Source organism: Artemia sp. Qi Xiang Cuo, chromosome 4 (genome assembly GCF_049724085.1).
Source record: "Artemia sp. Qi Xiang Cuo chromosome 4, ASM4972408v1, whole genome shotgun sequence".
Lineage (NCBI taxonomy): Eukaryota > Metazoa > Arthropoda > Branchiopoda > Anostraca > Artemiidae > Artemia > Artemia sp. Qi Xiang Cuo.
In genome coordinates this window covers 53,491,610-53,519,469 of record NC_142797.1, presented here as the reverse complement: position 1 = coordinate 53,519,469, position 27,860 = coordinate 53,491,610, and the positions used below count along the sequence as shown (strand labels likewise).

Below are 27,860 nucleotides of genomic sequence, written 5' to 3'. Positions count from 1 at the left end.
TAATTGTAAATGAATAAATAAATCTTAAACCGTATGAAACTTGAGCTGACTGTGCAAATCAAGTTTGAATCGAATAAAAATAACTACCAACAAAATTTTGGGTATCGCTTCACTGCAAAAGCCTAGAACCTACTGTGTCATTGGTGCTTTACTGAAAACAATTCTTTCATTAATTAAGATTTTAGGGAATAAATATCAGCATATGTATATTAAAATGACAATGCACATTTTTTTCAGTAAACTCATTTGAATTTTTTTTTCAGTAAAGTACATATTATATTCTGGCATTTAGAAAGCATAGGGGTTTTGAACCCTACTCATATTAATTTATGCTCGTTTTGAGTTTGACTCTTTGGGTTTCATTTATTTATTGATACTGATTTGGGGTAGTTGTATGCTTGGTAGATTATATGATAGTCCGGACGCCAGGTGTTGAAAGTGTGAATCATACCACGACGGAATGTGGCTGCTACGAGAATTAGCCTACCCTCCACCCCCTAAATTGACCATGCGGATTCAAAAATACCAATGGCACTTGCTTGCGAGTGGTGGAACACTCCGAAACTTGACATTTATTATATTTTGGTGTTTCATGCAAGAAAATGCATGTTCCACAAAGTTTGAGGTTAAGTTTTCCGCTCAAATAGAAATGCCTAGAAGCCATAGAATGTTTTAATAACAAACCAACACGATAAGTTAGAAAAAATGGCAGAGTTAAAAAAAATGGCAAAACTATATGAGTCTTGAACAGTCTTGGAAAGTATAAACAAAATCAAATTGAATATTAGATATATGATGATATTAATTGTTGAAAGATCCATCACTTCAAGATTTTTTTTTTCACTGTAATTTTATTTTCATTTTCAATGCTGTAAGAACTGGAAAATAATAAATATATAATATACGAGTAATTCGTTTTCAGTGAAGCACAAATGACGCAGAAGGCTTTAGGTTTTTACAGTTAAAGAAGGGGGCAGTATCAAAATTTTGTTTGTAGTGAAACTATATTTGTCTTGACTAATCTTGAAAAGAACTGAATGTTTGATGCATAATGATATTAATTGCTAAAAGCTCATCAGTTCAAAATTTTACTGTAATTTTAATATTTATTTTCAATATTAAGTACAAAAGAAAACAATTGTAATATATTTCGTTTTCAGTAAAGCGCCAAAGACGCAGTAGGTTTTAGGCTTCTGCAGTGACGCGATACCCAAATTCATGTTTGTAGCTATTTTTATTCGATTTAAAATTTATTTGCATATTCAATTTAAGTTTCACTGGTTTTAAGATGTATTTATTTACTTACATTGATAAATATTGTATGTTTGTTTGCATTGATTATTATTTAATTTCTGTTCGTTTAAATTTTCATTTATGCTTTAATAGCAGTATATTTGTTTTCAGTTGAATCTTGATTTTCATATTTAATCTAAACATTACTAGGCTTAATATCTATCTATTCATTTATGTATTAGTTCGTTGCAGGTTTTTTGCTATGATTGTTTAGCTCATTTATATTCGTTTTGGGTTTCACTTATTCTTTAGTAGTAATTTCTTGTCGTTTTTATTTTGAATTTTAAAATGTTTTTTTATATCCTTAGCTTAATTTTAAAATGTCCTTTAATTTTCTTTTAAAAACTTATTTTTCAGAAAGTTTTTTTTAATTAATTTTTGTTCGTTTTTGATTGCAAAAATTTTCAAGTTTTTATGGCATGGGGGGGGGGTGCTTACTGTCCGATGATTCTTGACTTTAAAAACGGATCTAGAACTTTCAGTTTAAATCAAATGAGGTTTTTTTCAAAGTCTGTATGACTACCTCTTTGATAAAACCTTATGTATGAACAATAGACATCTTGCATAACTTGTGGACAGCGATTGACAACAATGAATGGATTGAAAAAATAGCTCCAATAAGGGGGTTTAGACCATTTCACTTGCAGACACAAAGGGATCACGGCTGTTTGGAATTGACCTTAATAGGATTTTGTGTGCCCAAGAAATTTTACATCTATCTCAGAGTATGTATTTTAACCTTATAATTGGATAATTATAATAGATGTACTATGTGTTCTTCCCATACAAAACCCCTTCCCATAAGTTATAAAACCCCTTTAATAAGTTATAAACCCCCTTTAATAAGTTATTCCCCAGGGCATAACTTACAACGCCTACCCCCGGGCCCTGGTGGGCTGTGTCGACACCGGAGTTTTTTGTTGTCCGAACTTTGAACCATTTTAACAAAATGTCTATCTCAAAATTTTTATCTGATGCATTTAGGGCGTGGAGGAGGGGGGGGGGCTAGTCACCCTCAAATCTCTTTTGACTCTTAAAAAGTGAACAAGAACTTTCAATTTTCAGTCAAATGAGACCTCTCCAAAGTTAATACGAGCATCCCTTCCATAAGAAATAATGGGAAGGATTCAGAGAATCCTTAAATTACAACTCTTGCCCTGAGGGTTGTGGGTGAGTTGTCATCCTTAAAGACCTAATTTCCAGAATTTAAAACTGCGTTTAATAAAATGGTTGTCTTAAAATTCTGATTGGATGAGCTTAGGGAAAAGGGGGGCGTGAGAGGGGGTTAGTTGCCCTCAAATTACTTTTAACCTTTAAAAAGGGAGCTAGTCCTTTGAATTTACATTCTAATGAGCCTTTTTTTAAGTTTCTGCGACAACGCCTTCTATACAAACCTTATATGCCCCCAGGGCAAATCTTAAAACCCTTGCCCTGAAGGTTGTGGGGGAGTGTCCTCCTCAAAAATATATTTTCTATCTGGAAATCAACTACGCTGAACAAAATGGCTATCTCAAAATTTTGATTGGATGTGTTTGGGAAAATGATGGACGTGGGGTGGGGGCTAGTTGCCCTATAATTACTTTCGACTATCAAAAAGGGTACTAGCCCTTGAGGGTACTTGAATGAGCCTGTTTTGAAGTTTCTACCACAACTCCTTCTATAAAAACCTTATATGCCCCTAGGGCATAATTTAAAACCCTTGCCCTGAGGGTTGTGGGGGAGTGTCCTCCTCAAAAATATATTTTCTATTTGGAAATCAACTACGCTGAACAAAATGGCTATCTCAAAATTTTGATTGGATGTTTTAGGGGAAATGATCGGCGTGGGGGGGGGGGGAGGGGGGCTAGTTACACTATAATCACTTGACTATTAAAAAGGGCACTAGCCCTTTAATTTCCAATCGAATGAGCCTTTTTTGAAGTTTCTACGACAGCGCCTTCTGTAAAAACCGTATATGCCCTTAGGGCTTAATTTAAAACCCTTGCCCTGGGGGTGGTGGGGAAGTGTTTTTCTCAAAAACATATTTCCTGTTTGGAAATCAACTACGCTGAACAAAATGGCTATCTCAAAATTTTGAGTGGATGTGTATGGGGAAATGATCGGCGTGAGGGGGGGGGAGGGGGGCTAGTTACACTCCAATCACTTTTGACTATTAAAAAGGGCACTAGCCCTTTAATTTCCAATCGAATAAGCATTATTTTAAGTTTTTACAACAACGCATTCTATAAACACCTTATATGTCCCCAGTGCATAACTTAAAACCCTTGCCCTGAGGGTCGTGGGGGAGTGGCATCCTAAAAAAATATTTTCTATTTGGAAATCGACTACGATGAACAAAATGGCTATCAAAATTTTGATTGGATGTGTTTGGGGGAATGATGGGCGTGGGGGGGGGGCTAGTTGCACTCCAATCATTTTCGACTATTAAAAAGGTCACTAGCCCTTTAATTTACAAACGAATGAGCCTGTTTTGAAGTTTTTACGACAACGCCATCTATAAAAACCTTATATGCCCCAAGGGCATAACATAAAACCCTTACCTTGAGGGTTGTGGGGGAGTGTCCTCCTCAAAAATGTATTTTCTATCAGTAAATCAACTACGCTGAACAAAATGTCTCTCTTAAAATGTTGTTTTGAGGTGTTTGGGGACCTGACGGGGGTGGGGGGGAAGGGGGCTAGTTACACTCCAATCACTATCGACTATTAAAAAGGGCACTAGCCCTTTAATTTCCAATCGAATTATCCTCTTTTGAGGTTTCTACGACAACACCTTCTATAAAAACCTTATATGCCCCCAGGGCATAACTTAAAACCCTTGCCCGGAGGGTTGTGGGGGAGTATTCTCCTCAAAAATATATTTTCTATCAGGAAAGCAACTACGCTGAACAAAATGGCTATCTGAAAATTTTGATTGGATGTGTTTGGGGGAATGATGGGCGTGGGGGGGGAGGGGGCTAGTTACACTCCAATCACTTTTGACTATTAAAAAGGGCACTAGCTTTTTAATTTCCAATCGAATGAGCCTGTTTTGAAGTTTCTACGACAACGACTTCTATAAAAACCTTATATGCCCCCAGGGCATAACTTAAAACCCTTGCCCTGAGGGTTGTTGGGGAGTATCATCCTCAAAAATATATTTTCTATCTGGAAATTACCCTTTGAATTTCCGACCGAATGAGCCTTTTTGAAGTTTCTACGACAACACCTTCTATAAAAACCTTATATGCCCCCAGGGCATATCTCAAAACCCTTGCCCTGAAGGTTCTGGGGGAGTGTCCTCCTCAAAAACGTATTTTCTATCTAGAAAATCAACTACGCTGAACAAAATGGATATCTCAAAATTTTGATTGGATGTGTTTGGGGAAATGATGGGCGTGGGGGGGGGGGGGGGCTAGTTACAATCCAATCACTTTTGACTATTAAAAGGGGCACTAGCCCTTTAATTTCCAATCGATTGAGCCTGTTTTGAAGTTTCTACGACAACGCCTTCTATAAAAACCTTATATGCCCCCAGGGCATACCTTAAAACCTTTGCCCTAAGGGTTCCGGGGGAGCGTTGTCTTTTAGAATATTTTTTCTATCCACAAATCAACTAAGCAGAACAAAATGGCTATCATCAAATTTTGATTGGAAGGGTTGGAGGGAATGAGGGACGGTGGGGGGGAATAGGTGCCCTCCAATCACTTTTGACTATTAAAAAGGGCACTAGCCCTTTAATTTCCAATCGAATGAGCCTGTTTTGAAGTTTCTACGACAACGCCTTCTATAAGAACCTTATATTCCCCCGGGGCATAACTTAAAACGCCTGCCCTAAGGGTTATGGGGGAGTGACCTCCTTTAAAAAATATTTACTATCTGGATATCAACTACGCTGACCAAAATCTCTATCTCAAAATTTTGATTGGATGTGTTTGGGGAAAGGATGGGCGTGAGGGGGGGGAGGTTAGTTACACTCCAATCACTTTTGACTATTCAAAAGGGCACTAGCTCTTTAATTTCCAATCGAATGAGCCTTTTTTGAAGTTTCTACGACAACGCCTTCTATAAAAACCTTATATGCCCCCAGGGCATAACTTAAAACCCTTGCCCTGAGGGTTGTGGGGGAGTATCCTCCTCAAAAATATATTTTCTATCAGGAAAGCAACTACGCTGAACAAAATGGCTATCTCAAAATTTTGATTGGATGTGTTAGGGGGAATGATGGGCGTGGGGGGGGAGGGGGCTAGTTACACTCCAATCACTTTTGACTATTAAAAAGGGCACTAGCTTTTTAATTTCCAATCAAATGAGCCTGTTTTGAAGTTTCTATGACAAAAACTTCTATCAAAACCTTATTTGCCCCCAGGGCATAACTTAAATCCCTTGCCCTGAGGGTTGTTGGGGAGTATCATCCTCAAAAATATATTTTATATCTGGAAATTACCCTATGAATTTCCAATCGAATGAGCCTTTTTGAAGTTTCTACGACAACACCTTCTATAAAAACCTTATATGCCCCCAGGGCATATCTCAAAACCCTTGCCCTGAAGGTTCTGGGGGAGTGTCCTCCTCAAAAACGTATTTTCTATCTGGAAATCAACTACGCTGAACAAAATGGCTATGATTGAATGTGTTTGGGGAAATGATGGGCTTGGGGGGGGGGGCTAGTTACAATCCAATCACTTTTGACTATTAAAAGGGGCACTAGCCCTTTAATTTCCAATCAATTGAGCCTGTTTTGAAGTTTCTACGACAACGCCTTCTTTAAAAACCTTATACGTCCCCATGGTATAACTTAAAACGCTTGCCCTAAGGGTTGTGGGGGCGTGTTCTCTTTAAGAATATTTTTTCACTCCACAAATCAACTACGTTGAATAAAATAGCTATCTACAAATTGGGAGTGGATGGGTGTGAGGGACTGATGGTCATGGGGGGGGGGCTAGTTGCCCTCCAATCATTTTCGACTATTAAAAAGGGCACTAGAACTCTCGATTTGCAATTGAATGACCCCCTTTGAAGTTTCTACGATGACCCTTTCCGTATGAAGTGCCTCTGGAAAAAAAAAATAATAATAAAACATTGGAGCCGTATGGCCTTTACTATTGGCTACGCTACAGCGTTGCCTCTGATGGTGCAAGGAAGATCTTTCTACAAGCGATTGCAAAGAAACCAAAGTATACTGGTACAGTTCGACTTAATAAACTATATATCCTCATCAAATGAAAGGAACCGAAATTTTAAGAATTACCTCGTCAGAAAAAAACAAGTTCTTTTCGGCGGAAAGTAAAGAGCAACATTAAAACATAAAACGAAAAAAATTATTCTTTATGAGAGGTGGGCTGTCCCTTTTTCAAACCTCTCCCTTTTCGCCTAACTTTGACTTTTTGTCACAATTCCTTAAAAAAGACTGCTCAAACATTAGTGCTTCAAGATTTTAGTGCTTTCTTGCTCCTTGCTTTCAGTTGGAAAAAACTTGTATTTTTTTTTTAGTCTTACTTTAATCCGATCAATTTTGACTCTTGAAAAAGAAACTAGAACTTTCAATTCCCAATCGAGTAAGCCTCCTCCTAAAATTGTGCGACCACCCCTTGTATACGAAGTGGCTGAGAAAAACTGAATATATAGAGGCTATATTGTCCTGTTCAAAGTGCCCCCTGTTGGGAGAACATGATCGGTGGGAAGTAAGGGCTGATGTCCTAAATATGCCGTTTAAATATCGAACCCCCAGTCTGATCTCTATGAGGGTGGGAAATCGGTTCGTTAAATGCAAGTCGAAAGAAAAACAACCAGAAATGCTTGTCAGGTCGATCCAAGCGTTTTGGTAAAAGCTGACTTAGTGAGAAATAACATATTATTTGGCGCCATTCTGAAGTTTGCGACAAATGTGACCTCAGCAAGGAAAAAGGAAAGGTGGCCTTAACTTCGGAAGAAGTCGTTGGAGCTCAACCAAATTTGGTGCAGAGTAAAAACTAGTTCCTTGTGCTTTTGGTGTGTCATTCAGTTAGTGCGTCTTTTTGTATCCTGTCATGAAGCCCTTTCAAAAGCTAAACGCATTGTATGCCTGTGACTTTACTTTTGACGGGAACTAGACGCTGCTCCGCCTTGCTCGGCATCCGTAATTGTATGCTAGTAGAAGATAAGCTGTTGATGTTGCCTGAAAACTGCATTAGACTATGTATTTTATGCTAAATTTAAACTATACATGGTGTCTTACATTATATTTATATCATTTTTTGGATTAGTCTAGCCTTCGGTAGAAAGTTCTCTTATCTTGACACATATTTTTTTACAGGGGTATCTTTTCATATCTGTCATTATAAATACAAACAGTTCATTGATTCAGTTGATCATGCAGTCAATTAAAAATGATCTTCAATCAAGAAATCCGATATTTGTCAATTTGGCTCTTCAGTGTATTGCTAATATTGGTAGCAAAGATATGGCAGAAACATTTGGAGGTGAAATTCCCAAGCTGCTTGTCTCTGGGTGAGTCTGTTATGAATTCATAATGTGGCATCCCTTTATGGCTCCGTTGTTAATAACATTTTTGAATTGACGAACGTTGGGAACCTAAAAACTCAACAGATGATAGTCTTTAACACATAGAAATGTGTTAATAGAGCTATTAATTTGACATTTAGATCTTAATATTTGAGGGTTTTTGGAAGTATCGATATCTAAGTTATTATTTTTTTTGCTTACCTTGAAGTTGGTCAGAAAGGGGATACATTCATAACTTATGTTCGTTTTTATAGATGTAAATCTAAACTATTTGGATCACAAACTGCACATTTTCAAGTTTTCTCTTTAGAAAATCTTCGGATAACTAAATCAATTGGAGCCCATAATTTTTTCTGGATTTTTGTGCCTTACATAAGATAGTTTCTTCTAAATAATATCTGTGTTTAGCTGACATAATAATGTATGTTTTTATATGTGTTTCAGGGACACCATTGATTCGGTAAAACAGTCAGCAGCTCTTTGTCTCCTAAGGCTCCTTCGCACATCCCCCGAGATAATACCCAATGGAGAATGGACTTCAAGGATTGTTCACTTATTGAATGATCAGCATTTAGGCGTTGTAACTGCAAGTACGAGCCTTATTGAAGCTCTTGTAAAGAAGAATCCAGATGAATATAAGGCTTGTGTCGGACTAGCTGTTTCTCGCCTGAGTAGGGTAAGAAACCAATAAATTATTTTCTTCTACTGATAAATATCCTATTGTTATATAATTATTTTATGCTATTTGCAATTCAGTTTATTCCATGATCAACTTCTTCTGCAATCCAAAATCAAAACAGTTTGTGCGCAGTTATCATGATTTCGGGCAATGTATGCTATTAGAAGACTAATTCAAACTGAGGTACGTCCACGTTGGGTTCTAAAGGAAGGGGATCCATTTCTGGTAAATTCCTTTTTATCTGGCAGTTTAATGTAGTTATTTCTTCTTATGGTTTCCAATGATTTTCTTAAAATTTGTCTGTTTTTGCTATTTCGTTGAATTTTAGTTCTTCTGCCAAAATTGTCTGCCTCCTGAAGTGGTTTTTATGTACCAGTCTACCTAGGCGTATCCTTTTTGATTTGCTACAGTTTAAGATTCAACTGTTTACCAGACATAGTTTGGGTATAAATTATTAACTTCTTGCTGTATTGCCTAAACACCGTTTCTTTTTGCATGGAATATATCTGAGATTTAATCTAAAGTCATATGTATGGAATAATTTTAAGAAAAAGCATAATCCATAAAAAACAATATAATTTTTGAGAAGTGGTACCGTAATTGAGTCTTTAAGAACTGTCGGTTTACTCTACATTTAATATGTTGAAGATCAGATGTTTTTTCTTTCAAACAAAGTTTATGCGGAAACAATTTTGCCCAGTTTTGCAATTTGGTTTTCAGTCAATGGAAAAAATATTCTGTCGATTGATATAATTCGTAATCTTGTTTGGCTCTTACGATAGGAGTTCCTGTTGTTTTCGAGAACTCTTTATTTCGTCTTTTAATCTGTCACAAAGAACTTAGGAAATAAATATCTCAATATCAAAATTGTTTTTGCTTGTCTTGAATGCCTTTATTTGAATTGCATTAGTTGGTTTTATGGTGTCCTAACCAAAATTACTAGAGTTCAATTTCTGTTTAGAGTTTTTTTTTAAACCTCCGTTTTTTTTAGCTATCTATTTATTCTGTTAGTGCTAAAACGGAAAAAAAAATTTGTTTAAACTTGAAACTACTTTTTTAGTTTATATAAAACTGCTAAAAAAAATTCCCCCAACAGTCGATTGTTGTGACAAAAATTGTTCGATAATTTGAAGCAAATTAGACAAAAACTGATTATACAGCAAAGAAAGATGATTGATTTCTACGCAACAAACATTAATACATGACAAATATTATTTCTTGGAGTCAGCAACTATTTTTTTGTTTTCTTACAAATATCGTGAGAGATAAGCTACCCTAGTAGGCTATGCTGAATAACCTAAGCTTAACTACTACTAGGCTTATGCTAATCTAATTTTGTCAAAAAATGGCAAAACACCCTTCTTTACCACTTTTGTCGAAACTGATTTCAAGCTGTATCAACCATATTTTTGAGAATTGTTAGGATTATTTTTATTAGACAACAGTTGTTTCTACGAGCTATTGGAAAATTGTTTCCAAGCATAGTTAATAACTGAACGATAGAAAAAAAAAACTATTTGCTACTTCATGTACGCTCGTAATATGCAAGTAAGCTTAAAACGAAAGTAATTATAAGAAGTAATAAAGAAATATAGAAAATGGAAGACATTTCGTGTATACAATAGATGCAATGCAATAGGTATTGCATGATTCAGGTCTATAAATAAAAGAAGGTGACGTTTGACAATTCAACGCTATTTTAAATAAAATGAAGCAAAACGAACCCTTGTCCATGTTATTTTTCTTTGAATGAATAAAAATTGATTTATTTATTAAAAATTAATTTTTAATGCAAGAATGTTTAAATTTAGCAGAAACTATGCTTAAGCTTAGTAGTTTGGGGTTTTGAAATTGGTCTGAAGTAGTGTTGAGCAGAGTTGCCACCATAGTCAGTTCCTAAAGTGCTGTAGTTGCCCAAATTTGTGTGCTACACTGCGATTTTCGGTGCTATAGTAAAAAAAATGACTTTAATATTGTTAAAATAGCACTTTCGTGCTATTTTAGCAGCCCTGAGCACCTGCTACAGTGATACACATAATAAATAGTGCTAAAATAGCATTTTCTTGCTACAGGTGGTGATCCTGGTTATAGGACGATGCCGGAATTTTTTCCAAAATTCAGTTTTGTTCCAAACTCTACCTTGATACCTTGATATCAAGATTTTTTTTTTTTTTTTTTTTTTTTATACTGATAGAAATTACAAGACTAGTTTGCCATTTTGCCTAATCATGTGGGCACCATCAATCATTTGTTACTTTGGAATTTCACTTTGCCACTACTAAGGAAACCTCCAATTTTCTGGATTTTGAATTATTTCTGAATTTCAGGTTTGACACTATATGTGGAATAACGAAAAACTCAAAAACTAATCGCCTAGTAAGAAGTTAAAGTTTGTTCTCATCACTGGTACAGCTAGGAAGACAACAAAAATGACTGTAGCCACTGTAAAGCACTTTTCTTCTCTTCAGTTAAAGTGCTTGCTTCTTGTGCTGAAATAGGCTGTGCCTTCTGCCTATGTCGATTATTTAATTTTTATTATTATTTCTTCAGTAGTTAATGTATCCCTAGCACAAGTTAATTGTAATCCAAGAATAAGTTAAGATACTATAGGGGGTAGGTCAGCTCTCCCCTCAAGAACAGTATTAATAACAATAACGTATACAAAATCAATTGTTGTACATAGAGAGAAAAGGAAAAAAACGCAAATACAACATAAACTACTGAACTACAAAACTAAGCACTAAATAGACGGGCCAGCAGATGAAGTTGTTGTGAAGTGTTATTCTTATGGTATTTGGGGGTTGTAGTCGTAGATGCCTTTATTCTCCCTTTATAGGGGAGATAAACTCTGGCCCTAAGGTAATTAAACTTTGGTAGCGTGCCTTAGGCTATGACCGAACTAATGAGGCGTACCGACTGGGTATGTTCGAGAGGCTAAAATTAGATCGTAGATAGGTTGTCTAAAATACAATACTTTTATTCATTTACCATATAATATAATCGGATATATTCTGTCTACTGGGACTGGCTGTCCCAAGTAGACCATCAGTCTCAAAAAAACAACAATAATATATAAATAGATATTTAGACACTTACACTTGATAAGACAAAGTTCCAAAGTATTTCTAAAACAACGGACCAGAGGTCAGTCCGGCATAAAGTTAGTATAAGATTTTTCCTTCCGATAAAATGTATCTTTTATATATTTTATCAACCACACCGTCCCACGTAATCGCTAGGAAGTGGTAATTTCTCAATTTCCCGTTAAACAGAATTTAGGAGGATATGTTCTTTATCTTAATAAAAAGTGGTATTTCAAAGCTTCATATTTACGTCTTATATATTTTTACTAAATTAATAATTAACTAAATTAGAAAGCTTTACCACAATACTCCCCATTTAAAGAAGAATTGTCCCAATTCTCAATAATTTACTTTTAAAACAACTTAATTTCGTTTACAGCTATTTTGTTGCCATCTTTGGGTCATTATGTGCATATACCCTCAATGGGTTTCCTTAGGGTCATGATTCTGGTCCAATATAGGCCATGTTGTTTTCTGTCGAAGGATTTCAATTTGAAATTCATCCTTGTTTCTCTTTTTCTCTGTCTCTAGGACTGACAATTACACTTTTTTTACCCTCTTCATATGTATCTTCTGTTTTACTTGGCCTCAAGCGGCTTAAACATAGTATTAGTGGTTTTGCTTCAATTAGATTTATATTAGAACAGTCTTATGAATTTTTTGAGTTTAAGTTTAATTCCCATTAATAATTGAATTTATCTGTGTGCTGTGGATGATATACCGTTTATTTTTTTTTTGTTTTAGAAATACCTTGGGTAAATTACATATAACATTATTGAATTTAAAATTTTCACATATATTTTTTTCACATCTTTCAATAACATAAGCCATTTGGCTATGTAGCACATTTTCTAGGCCTAAATTAAGTTCTGTTTTTATCTCACTTTCTGACGAACTTGTAGTAAGGTCTGTATTACTGCTATAGTTCCCAAAATTTCAGTTGATTGAGTAAGTGATGATAGTATCAGGATATATTTGAACTGGCTTTGAAATTTGTTACTTTCAAAAAATGCGTCAAAGAAATTATTGAGAAATGGATACAAAAAGATGCTATTGAAAATTTTTCATCCAAAAAAAATTAGCTTAGGCTGTATCTAAAATAAATATCCACATTAATATGCATATAAATCATAACATTTTACACATATAGTATAAAGAAAAAATCAATTTTGTAAAGTTTAATTCTTTTCATTACTTTTTGCTCTTTTAATTACTCCAAAAATAATATCTCGCTTCAATCGAAACGTTATGTTTCTTGGTGGATCATTCTTTTCAAACTTAATACTTAACTGATTATTTTACAAAAAAAATATTAATACTTTGAGACTTGAGGTCAAACATTTACATATAACATTACATCACTATTTAAAATTTAAAGTAAATTAAAAACATAGTATATACACAAGCATTGTGTAATAAACTTACACAAGCATTGTTAAGTAACAAAACTTAGATACAACATTTATCCAAAAATACATTTGGTTAAAGTTTTAAAAGTTTTATTAAAACACTCTATAGTAATTTAGTTATACACAAATCATTTTTTTTCAAAGTAACTTTCTCAAAAATAATCACTAAAATGTGTTACAACTCTTTTTTTTCCATTATCAACTCGCTCAAAACGCCAGTTTAATTACAATCAAAAGTATTACTACTGTCATAGCGAAGAATTCACTTCACTATATAACGTATCTTTTATTTTCAAACTTATGGACTCGTAGTGCCAACCGTTGTCTGTAGTTGCAGATAAAAGTTTTTTTTTTTTTTCTTGAAATTAATTAATTTCTTTGCGAGAGATTATGGTTTCGTGCAGACAGGGGTTCTTACATCCTTCCCTCTGGGGTTTGATGTTTCCTATAATACCAATATTTAAAAACATATAATCAATCCCATAATCATTAAAGCAGCTATGAAATATCCCCAAGTTCAGGCTAATAAGCCTTTATAATAAGTGGTTCTTTCCACTTCCGTCTAGGTAAAAGTCTTTTTTTCCGGGGAGTAATTTATTGTTCATTTCTTAGTGACAAGAGTTTGCAAATATAATTACAGTTCTATGCGCTATGATGCGCAAAAAAAATCATACTACGTCTATGCGCTACGCGCTACGTGTGCTCAAGGGTTGTCAAAAACCTGAGACAAGTTTTTTTTTTGCATAAAACTAGGTTTAACTGTAGTAATTCACATATTCAAGGTTTATCCTTTTCTAAAAGAATATATATCTTTTTTTTTTCAAAACTATATCCAACAATAGCTAAATTTGTAGCGTGAGAATCAGTTTGAAAAAGCTTGAGATGGAATTTTCTGACTTTTTACCTTCTTGTTGTGCCCTCACCTCAGTAATATCTATTTGGTGCTTGATCACCATAAAAAGCGTCTGGTAGGCTCAACAGCAGTTTTCCTTGTGATTCTGTTCAATCTAATAGGTTTATTAAGTACACGAGATACAATAATATATTATGTATATCTACACTTTTTTTATTTGTAGCTACAATCTTTTCATAGGCTCTTCCCTTTAGTAAAAAGGTGGTTTTTTTCCAAGGAATATATCTTTATCTCCATATTTCTTTTTTTTTTTACGTACGGTAGTTTTTTTTTTTTAAATACATATAATCGAACATAACTGTTTTAGCTTTAACTTCCCAACTTTAAGTTGTCTTGCCTTAAATTTTGACTTCTACTTGTGTCCTTTTGTCACCCAATTTATTTTACTTCACTTCCGTCTGGCTATATTTTTAACTTGAACCCTTTTCTCTTTTTTTTCGATATTTCAATGGAAACTAAGGGTTTTTTTCAAGTCTTTTCTGCTTTTTCAGTAAAATATATCTTTTTTTTAAAAAAAAACCTATATTTATATATTCCATGTTCTTTTTCAATAACCTTAAAAATTTTTTATGCTGATTTCCCTTTATGATAGAATTCATTTTCTCCATATTTCTATGAGGTGGGGGGGGGGGGTTGTCTAATTTTTGCAAGCGTTATTTTTTTGAAATAATTCAAATTTTTTCTTCTAAAGTTTTTGTGTTAGAAAAGTACTGAAGTTTTTCAGCTAATTTTTTATTTTTTGAACACTTAATTAAGTTTTGCCTTGCATTTGCTAGTTCTCATTTCTTCCTTAAAATGTAATTTTTACGATATATTGGTTGCCAATTTTATTCTAGCTTTAATTACTATTTTATTTGCCAAAGAAAAGAGGCAATAATTCCGTTGCGAGGCTAAATAACTTTGAATTTGGTGCTCCGTATCTGCGGTTTATTGATAAGCTTGAGTCTGGGAGAATTACAAGAATGCATTTATGTTAATTACTGCGAGTTTTTTGTTGTGAAAGGTTATATTCTATTTTCAAATAAAAAGTGGATACGTTTAGTTTCTGTTAGGGTTCGACGGCTTGGGATTTGGGTTTTTGAGTTGGCACAGGTGAAAACCAATTGTTTAAACTGGGAATCTTCTGTGCCATTTTGTTTTCTCAGATCCAAAACATCGCAAGAGTTAAAATTATTATCTTGAACTACTGTGGTTTGTTCCTGACGATGAGGTTTGAATTTGGGCTTATTTTTACTGGATTTTTGTCCTTGGTTTTTACCTCCTAGTAAGTTTTTAGATTATAATTTATTTTATATCGCTTTTCACTCGTTTTGCTTCCTAAGCTTATTCTAAGTTTTGCTTAAACCTTTATAACTCTTAATTATTGTCTTTAATTTTTTTTCTTTTTACCAAAAATTATTATATTAAACTATAACTAATTATAATAAGATTACAGCTAGCTTGTACACATAGCCGGCACTTAATGTAAACTCTTGCTGTTTTGCCCATTATAATAATTTTAACATTTTAATTTTAACACATAATTTTAGCATTGCATGTATTTAACAACGAGAGGCCAGCAGTGGTTGAGCTCAACTCCAAATTTGCTAGCTTCCAATGACCCTATTTCAGTAAACTAACCTTCTTCGTTTTTTTGATTATCCCCCCAAAATATATTTTTTTTGTTATTATTGTCTTATTAAAATATTAATATGCTGGGGGCTGCGCTTGTTCTGCCTTTCTCCGTTTCCTGGTCCGAGTTCTGAACTCCGAATTTTTGCTGTTTTCTGTATAATATTGGCAAGTTTTTCCGTGGTTTCTATAATGTGGTTTACAAGGCTCTGAGTCCGAATGCTGTTTTATTGCCTCGTCATATATCTTTAATCGTTGTTTCTCTTGATGTTTAGGCTTCTTCATAAGTGTTTAAGCAATCTATGCGGCTGACAAAGGAAGTTCTTTCTGCCCCTTTGGTTTCTTTACTGATTTCCATAATTTTTCTCTCAAAGAAGGTTTTCTCGACGATGGCCATGACTTAGCTATATCGGTTTCTATCGAAGAATTTTCGGTGTCACATTCTGTTAGCTCGCGTCTGGTAGATGGCGTTTGTTCCAAAAGCCATTTTTGCGCTACGACAGTAGGTGATTCTAGTGTATGAAAATGAGATAATTCTTTGGTTTCTTCCAATTTTTCTTCCTCTTTGGATTTAATCTCTGGTTTATTATGTCTTAAACCAGTAGGTTGTGTTTGAGGCTCTTCTCTGTCGCTTTCATCGCTTGTATCCGATGAATATTGAACTTTTCCTTTTTTTTCTTGATTGTTGTTGAAATTTTGCAGCCAAGTCAGGGCTAAATATTACTTCCATTTCTCCTAACTGTTGTGGTCGTTAAAAAAGTCATAAAATTCATACGGTTTTCTGATATATATTGGTGAGATCGTGCATCCTATTTCTTCTTCTGAAAGTATAGGCTCTGTTTTCCACGGTTTTGAAAAATTTCCCTTTTTCATTCTATTGTGGTGCACTATTTCTTCCTTTTCCTTATGTTGATGCTTTAGAACATATGTTAAGTTATTTGGTAGAAATTTTATAATCCTATAGGGTCCCTCCCATTTCGGTTTTAACTTTTTGTTCCTCCCAGATTCGTTTTGTAAACATAAACCAAATCTCCTAAACAGTAACTCGTTTTATTTTTGCTTGTTCTGTCATATTTGTCTTTTTGTTCTGTTTTCGCATCTTCCAGTTTGTCTTTAACATGTTCCATAGCTTTTTTTCATTCGCATTACCATCTCTTGCTTATATTGGCCTAAGTTGTAATATATTCTGTCAGTTTCTATTTCATTTAAACAAATTCTGGGATCTCTTATGTGTTGCAAAAAAAAATGGCGTTTCTTTTAAGGTACGTGAAAAAGCCGTATTTATTGCAAAGACTACAAATGGTAAATGTTCATCCCAATTTTCATTGTCTTCTCTTGCATGTATTCCCAGCATGTAAGCTAATTCCCTATGCTTACGAAAACCTTCCCATTAGCTGCGGCAAGGTAAGACGAGGTAAACCATCGTCTAACCCCCAGATATTCTGTAATTTCGTCTAATAATTTGGCTCTAAAACATGGCCAATTGTCGCTAAGTAAAACTCTAGGGAAAACCCCGTGTTCCAAAAATAGGCGATTGACCAAAACTTATCGCAATGGTTTTTGTCTTTTCATCTTTAATTGGAAAAGCGTATAAATATGAATTAAAATGGTCTACTATGGTGAGTACACACCTGTTTGTTTTCCTGGAAACTGGTAAACTTCCCCCGGATCCCCAAACGTCTATTGACATTATTTCTCCTACCCCTGAAGTTGTGGGGTATTGACCTAATTCAGCCCTAGGGGTCTTTGGTGGCGACTTCTGTTTGGCGCACTCTTGGCAGCTTTGTATAAAAGCTTTTACTTTTGAGTACATTTTTGGACAATAAAAATTCCCTTTCAGTCTCTCCAGAGTTTTCGCTTCTCCCATATGACAACCAGTCCTTGCATGTGCCATCTGCAAAACTTCTCCTTCCAGAGATTTTGGAATCCTCGGAACAATTTTTAAGTTATTTTTTCTATATTCTTGCGATGGTCTATGGTATCTTACAAGAAGACTTTTACTTTCCTCCAGATCAAAATTATCCAGGTCCTTTAAAAAATGTTTAAAATGCTCTGGCAGTTCCGCTCCTTTTGATAAAAAAGATTTCATTGCTAAACAAAATCGTCTTTATTTTGATGCTTTGAAATATTTTCATTAGACAGTATTTCTACCCCTTCCAGTTCGTTCTGGATACTTGCTATCACATTTTCTTTCTTATCCGGATGTCGTGATAAATAGTGTGTAAAATATTTGTACGGCCCTTTATATATATTGGAAAATATGAGTATGCTTGCAGACGCAGTATCAACCGTTTTAGCCGGGCTGAAGTATTTTGCATCGTATGTAGCCAAACTAATGATTTTTGGTCTACTCTTAAAATAAATTTTTTCCCAAGTAAAAAATGTCGAAAATATTCTGTAAATACTAAAACTGATATACACTCCCTTTCAACTGTCGAGTATTTTTTTCTGCTTCCGTCAGTGACCTACTAGCGTATTTAACTATTGATTCTACTCCTTCAGAATTATTGTTTAATAATATGGCCCCTATACCGTACCCCGAAGCATCTGTTTGCAAACAGAAGTCTTGTGACAAATCTGGCAGTTTTAGTATTGGTGCCAGTAATAATTGCCTTTTTATTTCATTTAGCGCTTGTTTTGCGTCCTCTGAACATTCGAATTTACCTGATTTCTTTAAAAGGCTCGTCAAAGGTTGTGCTGTTGTGGCATAATTTTTAATATATCGTCTGAAATAGCTTAATAGCCCACAAACTGATATGCAGCTTTTTTTATCTTTAGGAGGCTGTAAATTTTCTATGACGGTAAATTTTTCTTGATTTGGTGAAATAGTACGTTGGTTTATCAGGTGTTCAAAAAATATTTTGGTACCTAAATTTGGTACCACCATTTTTAACTTTTCTCGTTTGAATTTTATGCCTGCTTTTTCAAACTTTTGCAGTATTTTTCTAAGTCCGACCATGTGGTCTTCCAAGTTTTCATTAAACAGAATTACATCATCTAAATAAGCCAAGGTATCTTTTTTTTCCTGGTTCGTTATCTTTTAACACCAAATTCATTAGGCGACTAAAACAATTTGGACTAAATGATAAGCCAAATGGCATACGTTCAAACGTGAAAGTTCTCCCATCGTCTAAGATTACTGTAGCCTTATGCGTAGTTTCTGCATCTAAAGCGATTTGCCAATATCCTGCTATTAAATCAAAACTAGTGTAATATTTTGAACCCCCTAAGGCATCTAAAATCGAATCAATTCTTGGTAGCTTCATAATGTCTTTAACCGTGATGGTGTTTAATGATCTAAAGTTTATAGACCATCTCCAGGTGTTATCTTTTTTCCTGACTATCACTAATGGAAAGCACCAATCACTAATGATTTCTTCAATTATACTCTGATCTTCCATTTCTTTTATTTGGCTATCTAGCCATGGCTTTAAATGATAAGGTGTTTTATACGGTGACTTTTTGATTGGAGGGCCCTCTGTTGATATCTTGTGCGTGATTAAGTGAGTTAATCCCTAATCTGCTTTGTGTCTTGCAGAAGTCCATTTAAAATCCCAAAGAATATTTTCCACCCTAGTCTTTACATTTTCCGGTAAATGTTTTAAATCAAATTGTTGCAAAAAATCCGTTTTCGCCATTCCATACTCTTCTTGTGGTTGCGGTTTTAATGAGGATAAATGTTCGTGGCTAGAAGTGAAGTTTACGCTTAATTCTGGACTGTTTAGAGATTTTATTTCTGAATTTGAAATCTTTTCTACTGATCCAAGTTCTACCTGGTTCAGTTTTATTTTATCATTACTTAGATTTGATAGTTTCAAGTGTGTTATACCATTTTCAATTTTTATAACTTGATTTTCCACGAAAATCATTGGGTATTCTTTTATGGTGTACCCCCCTATCACGGCATCGATTGTTTTATCCTTTCCTTCTTTTTCATTTAATGTAGCTAGAACTTGAGCTGTCGTTCCCCCTTCTATTGTGACTTCCGCTTATTTTTAGGTTATAATTCGAATCTTCACTTTCTTTATTTGTTGCTACGCAAATTTGCCTATTACTTTCATTTGCCTGGTTTATTGTGATTGTATTGGATATGGGTTCCCATACAATCCCATATTTTCTGATGGCATCTACTCCTAGGATACAAGGAAATTGTAGCTGCTGACATATTATTACTGTTACTGTTATATCTTTATCCCCTGCACTAAATTTTAGTGGACATTCTCCCAAAATTGTCAGCTTGTGCCCTGTCACTGATGTTAGGGTATTTTGGCATCTGCTTACTCGATTTTTGACACTAGGAGAAAATCTATTAAAGACTTCCTCTCGAATTAATGATTTAAATGCGCCTGTATCTAGTAAACATGGTATATTTTGAAAACACTCAATTTTAAAACAACGCAGAATCGGTAGATTATTATTATTTGCATTTGTATCACAACATTCTAAACTATATAGGGGTCTTTGTAAGGAAACAGCTCTGTCGAGCCTTACAGGCTGGTTTCTCCGTTTAAATGCCCACTGTTTTGCTAAAAATTTCTGGGATTGTTCCAGTTTTATTCATCACTGCTACTTTGACCCTGGGTATTGTTAACCGTTGGCCTTCTAGGTCTACATTCAGGAATAATATTAGATATTTGCCAAGTATTATTTGTTCTCTGCCTTTCTGAATTTCTGTCCCCCTGCGTTTTGAATTGGTGTCTTGTCTTGTACGTCTGGCCTTCTATGGGTATTTTATGCCAGCATTCTTCTGCATAGTGATTTGGTTTGCCACAATTATAGCAATTGAATCTTTTCCTATATTGCTTGGTAATTTGCCCTTATTCGTGGGGTCTATATCTATTTCTATATATTCTTGACCTGCCACCATTTGCTCTATAATTTTCCTCAGGAGGAGGAGGTGGGTGTCCATAATACTTGGTATTCCAAGTCATTAAGGATCTAATACCAAGGAATTGGTCGTCAAACGGAGAGAGGTCAGTTCCTGGTCGAAAGGATTGACCTTTCTCATTGCTTTTTTGTTGACGATTCGGCTCCTCAAAGTTCATCCTTTTTTGTCCCCTTTCATATTTTATTCTATCTTGGGCTCCTGTGATATTTATTTACATTTGATCAAACTTTTTCATAGCCTCGTCAATTTTTACCTCTGTTTGGACTAGTATTATAGCCTGCTCTAAATTTTCAGGTTTCTGCGATAATATTAGTCTTAATAACTTTTTGGTAACCCTTGAGCAAAAGTATGTAGTTGTACTTTTTGTATTGACTCGTCAATTTCGCCTTTTTCTAACTGTAAACACACGGATCTACAAATTTTGTGTGCATGTTCCCTGATACTAGTTGAGGTATCGAATGTGACTACCTCTGTTCTTAGACTCTTGGAGATGCTTGTCTCAATGAATCTTGTTTTAAAAGATTCAATTAGAGTACTGATGTCCTTGGGCTCTTTTTCCTTAATTGCCTCAAAATGTTTAAGGGCGCTTCCCTTTAATCTGGCTGCAACGTATTGCTCTTTGACCTTATCTTCAAATGACTCAGTTAGTTCGACGAAAATTTTAATTTTTCGGATAAACTCATCTACATCTGAAATTCCTATGTATTCTGGTACAATTTTTGCAATATCAAGTACCGTTGATAGGGAAGTCATTTTTTCCTCTGGTAAAGCCGTTTTATTTCAATTTACTATTTTTATATAGCCTTTTCGACCCAGTTTTTCCAGCGACCACCAGTTGTTGTGAAGCGTTATCCTTATGGTATTTGGGGGTTGTAGTCATAGATGCCTTTTTTCTCCCTTTTTAGGGGAGATATAAACTCTGGCCCTTAGGTAATTAAACTTTGGTAGCGTGCCTTAGGCTATGACTGAACTATTGAGGCGTACCGACTGGGTATGTTCGAGAGGCTAAAAATAGATTGTAGATAGGTTGTCTAAAATACAATACTTTTATTCATTTACCATATAATATAATCGGATATATTCTGTCTACTGGGACTGGCTGTCCCAAGTAGACCAACAGTCTAAAAAAAAACAATAATATATAAATAGATATTTAGACACTTACACTGATAAGACAAAGTTCCAAAGTATTTCTAAAACAACGGACCAGAGGTCAGTCCGGCATTAAGTTAGTATAAGATTTTTCATTCCGATAAAATGTATCTTTTATACATTTTTATCAACCACACCTTCCCACGTAATCGCTAGGAAGTGGTAATTTCTCAATTTCCCGTTAAACAGAATTTAGGAGGAAATGTTCCTTATCTTAATATAAAGTGGTATTTTAAAACTTCATATTTACGTCTTATATATTTTTACTAAATTAATAATTAACTAAATTAGAAAGCTTTACCACATAATCCCTCTGCTTCTGAGCCAAAGTGGTGGATTTAGTAGTAAATTACAATATCATAAACTTTGTTAACACCATTTTATTAAAGCAGTACAGTAAGACCTAGCATAAATAGAACCAAACAGTCGCTGAAAGCAACCCACAACCTTGCCAGTGCTTTTCTGGTATAATAACCATGATTAGTAACTAACTTAGCATATCGAATCGGATTTTTCTGCAATACCTTTCAGCGCGCAAGTTCGTATGGGTCCCAATGAAGGTAAAATATATAGTCTGAACTACTTAGTATTTGTAACTGAAGGAACCATTATCACATTATCATAATGTGAAGGAACCGATTATATTTGATAATGAGGCACTCGCATTTTTTTTGTTATAAAACCGAGTCTTATTTTAGCTTTTTCCCTAAAACTGGTACAACCAGAGAGAAACATAGTGGAATTCGTTTGGCTCGATAAGTTGAACCTTTTTATTCAGATAGGAGTCTTCTCAGACAAGAAACTGAAAATAAAACTTGCCATTTCAAATCACAGCGCTGAGAGAGGAACCTTTTCTTCTATTTATTTTTCATACATCATGCTTTCATATTTAAAGTCCAAACATATTTTAAATAAAGTGATCTTACTTAGTGCATCAGTACTGTAAAATCTATTTGGTCTATTCAATGAAAAAAATCCCTTAGTAGGCCCTTCAACCTGACTAGGCTTAGGCTACTGCCAAACATATATACAGGACTTTTTTTTTGGGGGGGGGGGGGCATAACATTTTTTATTAATATATGAAAGAAAAAGAGAATTGTTAAACATCCGAGGTCTTTTACTTACCTCATCCCAGCCGCTCCCCTACGCACATCTGATTTCAATTAAATCACGAAGATGAGAATCAACAATATTAGGCTGATTAAAGAAATTCAAGGTGAAATTGTGTGAACTTGTCTGTTAGTAGTTATGAATATTCTTATTTATATCAAAATAATTCCGAAGTATCCTGAAGATGGATCAGAAACCGTCGATTCCGCAAAAAAGATATTACAGCAAAGCTGAATAAAGTTTTTTTTAATTAAGAAATTCCTTGATTAAGAAAAAAAAAAGACGAACCTTTCGTAAAGAAAAATTCAATTTACACTATCAATTTTCTGAACACTAAATGTCAAACTTACGACTGAATTGATTATTCTTAAATGGCATTGTTAAAATGAGAAAAAATTGAAGAAAAGAAGTATTGTTATCATTCCCTTATTCAATTGGCCTGTTTTGTAAAAAGGCAGCTAATTAAGCTGAACGGCTGCATGAAAATCATTGCATAAATATTTGATTATCCAGTCTGAGAGAGTTAAGTCATGGCTTTATTAAGTAGAAAAATGTGGTTAGCTGTTTTTTTAATGTTGGCTGAACTACACAGTGGAATCTTTTTAAAAATCCCGAAAATTACTCGATTTCTGATTTGGTTTTCATTCTTCGAAAAACAACGGTTATCATGATTCCCGGTTTATCTTCCCATCACTAGTTAATAAATACTAGTTAGAAATCCCAGTATGCCTTAAATATCATGACGACCTTTGATACAAATTTTTTTTTTTTTTAACATGCTTCTCTTCCCTTTACATTTTCGTGTATTGCCACCAATAAGATCCCCTATGTTCTAGCACAAATAACAATAAATGAAGGATTAACAGAAAAACCTTCCGGGTCACACAGTTTTTTTTAACTTTTTTTTTGTGTATGAATATCTGAAACACTTGTTGAATTATCCCTTTTGGAAACTTTAGATCCAGGGGAAAATGCCCATAATTCGCAAAAGTACAAGGGTTGTTAAACCTTATACACTAGTTAAGTTAATTTCTTCTTTTGCTGGAAACAGTTGATGATGCTAAGATTCGCTTCTTTTATTTTTTTTATTTATTTTTCTCTAATTTATGCAAAGTTTAGCTTGTGAAAAGGCAACTGGATATGTCCCTAATTTTTTTTTTTATGTCTGCTCCTAGCAGTGGAAATGTTATATATTCAATTCCTTAATTCATTGTGTATTTGCTCTTGGTTTTATTTATTACATTATTATTCATCTAGATATAATCCTGTATTCCTTTAATCTTTTATTAAAGCGATATCATTCCTTGATAGCTCTAGTTCCTGTGATCTGCGCAGTAGGACGTGCTTAAATGCTCTAATCATTTTGCTAATATATCACAGTAGATCTAATCTGCCAGTGTATTCCAAGGAAGGATTTTCTTTCTTATTTATTTTCGAAATTTTAAATTACCTAATTTTCCAACCACTTGTGGAAAGATAAGTAAGTCTCGAAACTTAAAATTTTGCGGTTTTAATCTAGCTTTAATTGTCTTTTTTACTAATTGTGAAAACTTTCTCTGTTGGAACAGTTCCAGTTGTCTTTTTAAGAAGGTTGAATATTTTATTTCCAGATTGTAACATCAAGCTACACTGACCTCCAAGATTATACTTACTATTTTGTTCCTGCTCCATGGCTAAGTGTAAAACTCCTAAGGCTTCTACAGAACTACCCACCCCCTGATGATCCAGGCATCCGCGGTCGCCTAACTGAATGCTTAGAAACAATCCTGAACAAAGCCCAAGAACCACCGAAGTCTAAAAAAGTTCAACATAGCAATGCTAAAAATGCTGTTCTTTTTGAAGCTATTTCTTTGATCATTCATATGGACAGGCAAGTGTTAATGTAGTTTAAGACTACATTTACTCATGTGTTGGGTCCTTTTTAAGTTTTTTGGGTCGTTTTTAAAATACAGGTGGCATTTTAAACATGTTGTCTGGGCGAGAAAGATGGACAACACCAGTAATTTTGTAATATTTATTGTTTGTAATATTATTATTATTTGGCCATTGATATGAAGTTGACTATTTAATAAGCTCAACATTTGAATCACAACCATTTATCATTAAAAACAACTATCATGGTCACACCCGAAGCTAAACTAAATGGCATTGCTTTTTTCAAGTAAAATAAAGAAATACATTGGTAACATTACTGATTAAAAACAGTGACAATAGTAGAATTCAAATGACGGTTTGTCCTGCATTTGGGTTGCACTAGTAGATCTTTGCGACGATTGTTGGTATTGACTGCTGCAGGTGGAAGGAAAAGTCAGTGCTATAAAGTCAGGAAACGATGGACCCCCCAAACTTTTGCATTAATTGGAAACGGCGATCTTGTAGGGTACAAAGAGCACCCTCGAAAGTGGTATACTTCTGGTTCATTATAACCCTGATTGTTCGTTTTTGAATTGCTTCCAGATCTTCAAGAATTGGTCGTATATACATGATGTAAACAGTTTTCAACTGAGATAGGGAGATACGCAACTATCATAAACTACTAAGAGAGCACACTGCATGTTATTTTTTTGCGCATAATTTGCGTTAAATGTGCAGTCAGCACTAAAAGTGATGCCCAAGATTAAAGAAACAGAGGCGGTTGGGCTCCACGGTTCAGGACACTTCAGGGGATAGAAACTCATCTTTTTTACTTTCTTTTCGTTGAGCGGAAGGTCATTGCTGCAGGATTGTGGAAGAAAGGTTTGGCTGGCTTCATTACTGAATTGAGGATATACTTCTGATTTTTCTACAATTTTTTTTTTCCAGAAGTGGGAAGAGGTTATCCACGTATTTTAGTCTATCTTCTAGGAGAAAGTATTTAATTACTGTAATAAATTCTGAATGTAATAAATTCTAGGAGAATGTATTTAATTACTGCCAAGAACAAAAGGGATGCTAGCTTTGTACCTTGTGATTTACCGTCCATCAGCTTAGCTTACTCGGAATCGATGTTACTCGGGACGAGAGAGTATATGGACTGATAGTGACTTCGTGGAAAATCAGTGACCAACAGCCGAATACACTTTCGGGCACCCCTTATTTTTAGGTTATTTAATGTTGCGTAGTTTTCATTGTGTCAAAAGTTTTGTGGTAGTCGACTAGAATTAAGCCAACGAGGTGCTTCTTCTGTCTAACCACTCAGTATCAGGTGGTAGAGGTGGACTAAGTAATGCGTGATGGTACACCCTTTCAGGTAACCATACTGAAAAGGGTCAAAGGCTGGCTGAATTTGGACAAGGATCTCTTGGTAAACAAAAGTTTCAGTCGCTTTCGTTGTGTTAGGTGTAATAGAGATCTGGGTTTTTCTCCTTAGGTATAACATGTACAAAAGATTTTTTCCAAGCACTTGGGTATTTGGGCTCCTAGAATGACTGGTTGATAGTTGATGGAAGGGGCTTCGCCAGAAAGATGGCATATTCTATTAAAAGTTTTACTTGTAATGCTTTCGGATAAGAAGCACGGCTACTTTTCAACCATAGTAGTACATTGTACACTGCGAACTCAGAAACTTTATTAGGGATTTTGGCAAAGAGGATCTCTATTTCTGTGAAGGGAAGGTGAGCAGAAGATATAGCTGGAAGGAGTTAACTTCATCTGATCTTATTAATGTGACATCCTCTTTCTGTATTATATTTTGACAGCTGGAGGGTTATGTTGTCAATTCTTTTTTGCACAAAATCTTCTCTATTGATTTTATGTTCCTCTTTTTTAATGGTTTAATATTGGGGTGGACCAAGTCCTTATTTTGAGGTTTTCAAAGTGCTAATGCCCAACAGCCGAATCTTCATGTTTATCGAATGTTTATGAACTAAGCTTTAATTCTTGAATTTGGTGCTTATGATTCAGCATGTGCTGAGGGGTTGCCAAAAAAAAAAAAAAAAAAAAAAAAAAAAAAAAAAAAAAAAAAAAGCACATCTTTTTCGAAAATACTTAAAACGAAATGAAAATATAAAAAGGGGTAAAACTCATAATTAAACTTTAACTCTTATAGCCGTGTTGTGCCTGTGTTTGATTGTCATACCGGATTTGTTTTCAAAAGTAGCAGCTATAGTTTTTCATATGCGAGTTCCTTTTAATTTTCTTTTTTATAGCGTATGCGTGTTTTTATTATTCTTTTATGCTATTTCCTAGTATGTCAAAATTCGTTTTCTTTTTAAACTTGAGTGTACCGTATTTTATGATTATTAAACATTGAGTCAAAACCAATGTTTACAAATTTCTTGAATATAACAGTTTTCTTTTTGGAAAGGGGCACAGAAACCTTGTTTGGTGTCCTATTAATTTTGTGGCTTCTTTTCAGCGATGCAAGTCTTTTGGTGCGTGCATGCAATCAGCTTGGTCAATTTTTGTCACACAGAGAAACAAACCTCCGCTATTTGGCGTTGGAATCTATGTGCACTCTGGCTGCTAGCGAATTTTCGCATGAAGCTGTGAAAAAGCACCAGGAAACTGTTATCAACGCACTGAAGGTATTTCTATACATTTATTTATCTATAATTTTCTCTTCAGTGCAAAAAAAAAGAAAAAACAAGCGATGTTCAAGGCCGTACCCTTGATTTTTTTCGGAGGGGTTTTTACTCAAAAAAACTTTCCAGAGGGGGGGGGGGCTACACAAAAATAACCTCAAAAAACGCATATAAATTTTTTTTATATCCATTTTTGTTACGTTTTCACGAGTCAGCGCACATTTTTTTTTGGCGTGGGGGGGGGGGGGTTAGGGGGTTTAACGGCCTTGGCGATGTTCTTTGTCCTTTACCGATTTGACCTTCCTTTGGGAGGAGGAAGAGGGGTCTTCGTAAATTCTTTTCGTAAGTTTATTTGCCGGTAGGAGATTTTGAATTCCAAACAAACTTTTCGGGTAGTAAGAGCTAGGCTTACATTGGTGCTTTTCTAGGGATTTGTATTCAATCTTTCTTTCTTTTTTTAAGGGGGTGGGGGGCTAAATGTTCTCTTTAAAAGTTCCAAGTTCTAGGCAGGTTGATAGAGTATAGTTAAGCCTGGTTGACAGTTAGCTGCTTTTGTTTCAGATTTCCTTGCTCGATCTGAATTCTATGATGGAAGTGCTAGACATCCATTCACAAAGTCATAGTGTCCTATATTGATTGAAGAGCTATATTGCCTTCCACGTCCATCAGATCTTGGTTAAATGGGGTAGGGATCTATTGAGCATATGCTTCTAGAATCAAATGCCACATCATTGTTTAGG

The 27,860-nt window shown here is 34.8% G+C and overlaps 1 protein-coding gene across 1 annotated transcript in view; it reads left to right on the top strand.

Annotated features, from left to right (window-relative positions):
- AP-2alpha (adaptor protein complex 2, subunit alpha) overlaps positions 1 to 27,860 on the top strand; it is a 107,037-nt gene that overhangs the window by 31,975 nt on the left and 47,202 nt on the right. Inside the window, exons 3-6 of the mRNA XM_089087908.1 lie at positions 7,565 to 7,758; positions 8,218 to 8,449; positions 24,229 to 24,488; positions 26,955 to 27,123. Of these exons, the coding sequence (XP_088944034.1) occupies positions 7,565 to 7,758; positions 8,218 to 8,449; positions 24,229 to 24,488; positions 26,955 to 27,123 (855 nt within the window). The remainder of the gene's footprint in view (positions 1 to 7,564; positions 7,759 to 8,217; positions 8,450 to 24,228; positions 24,489 to 26,954; positions 27,124 to 27,860) is intronic.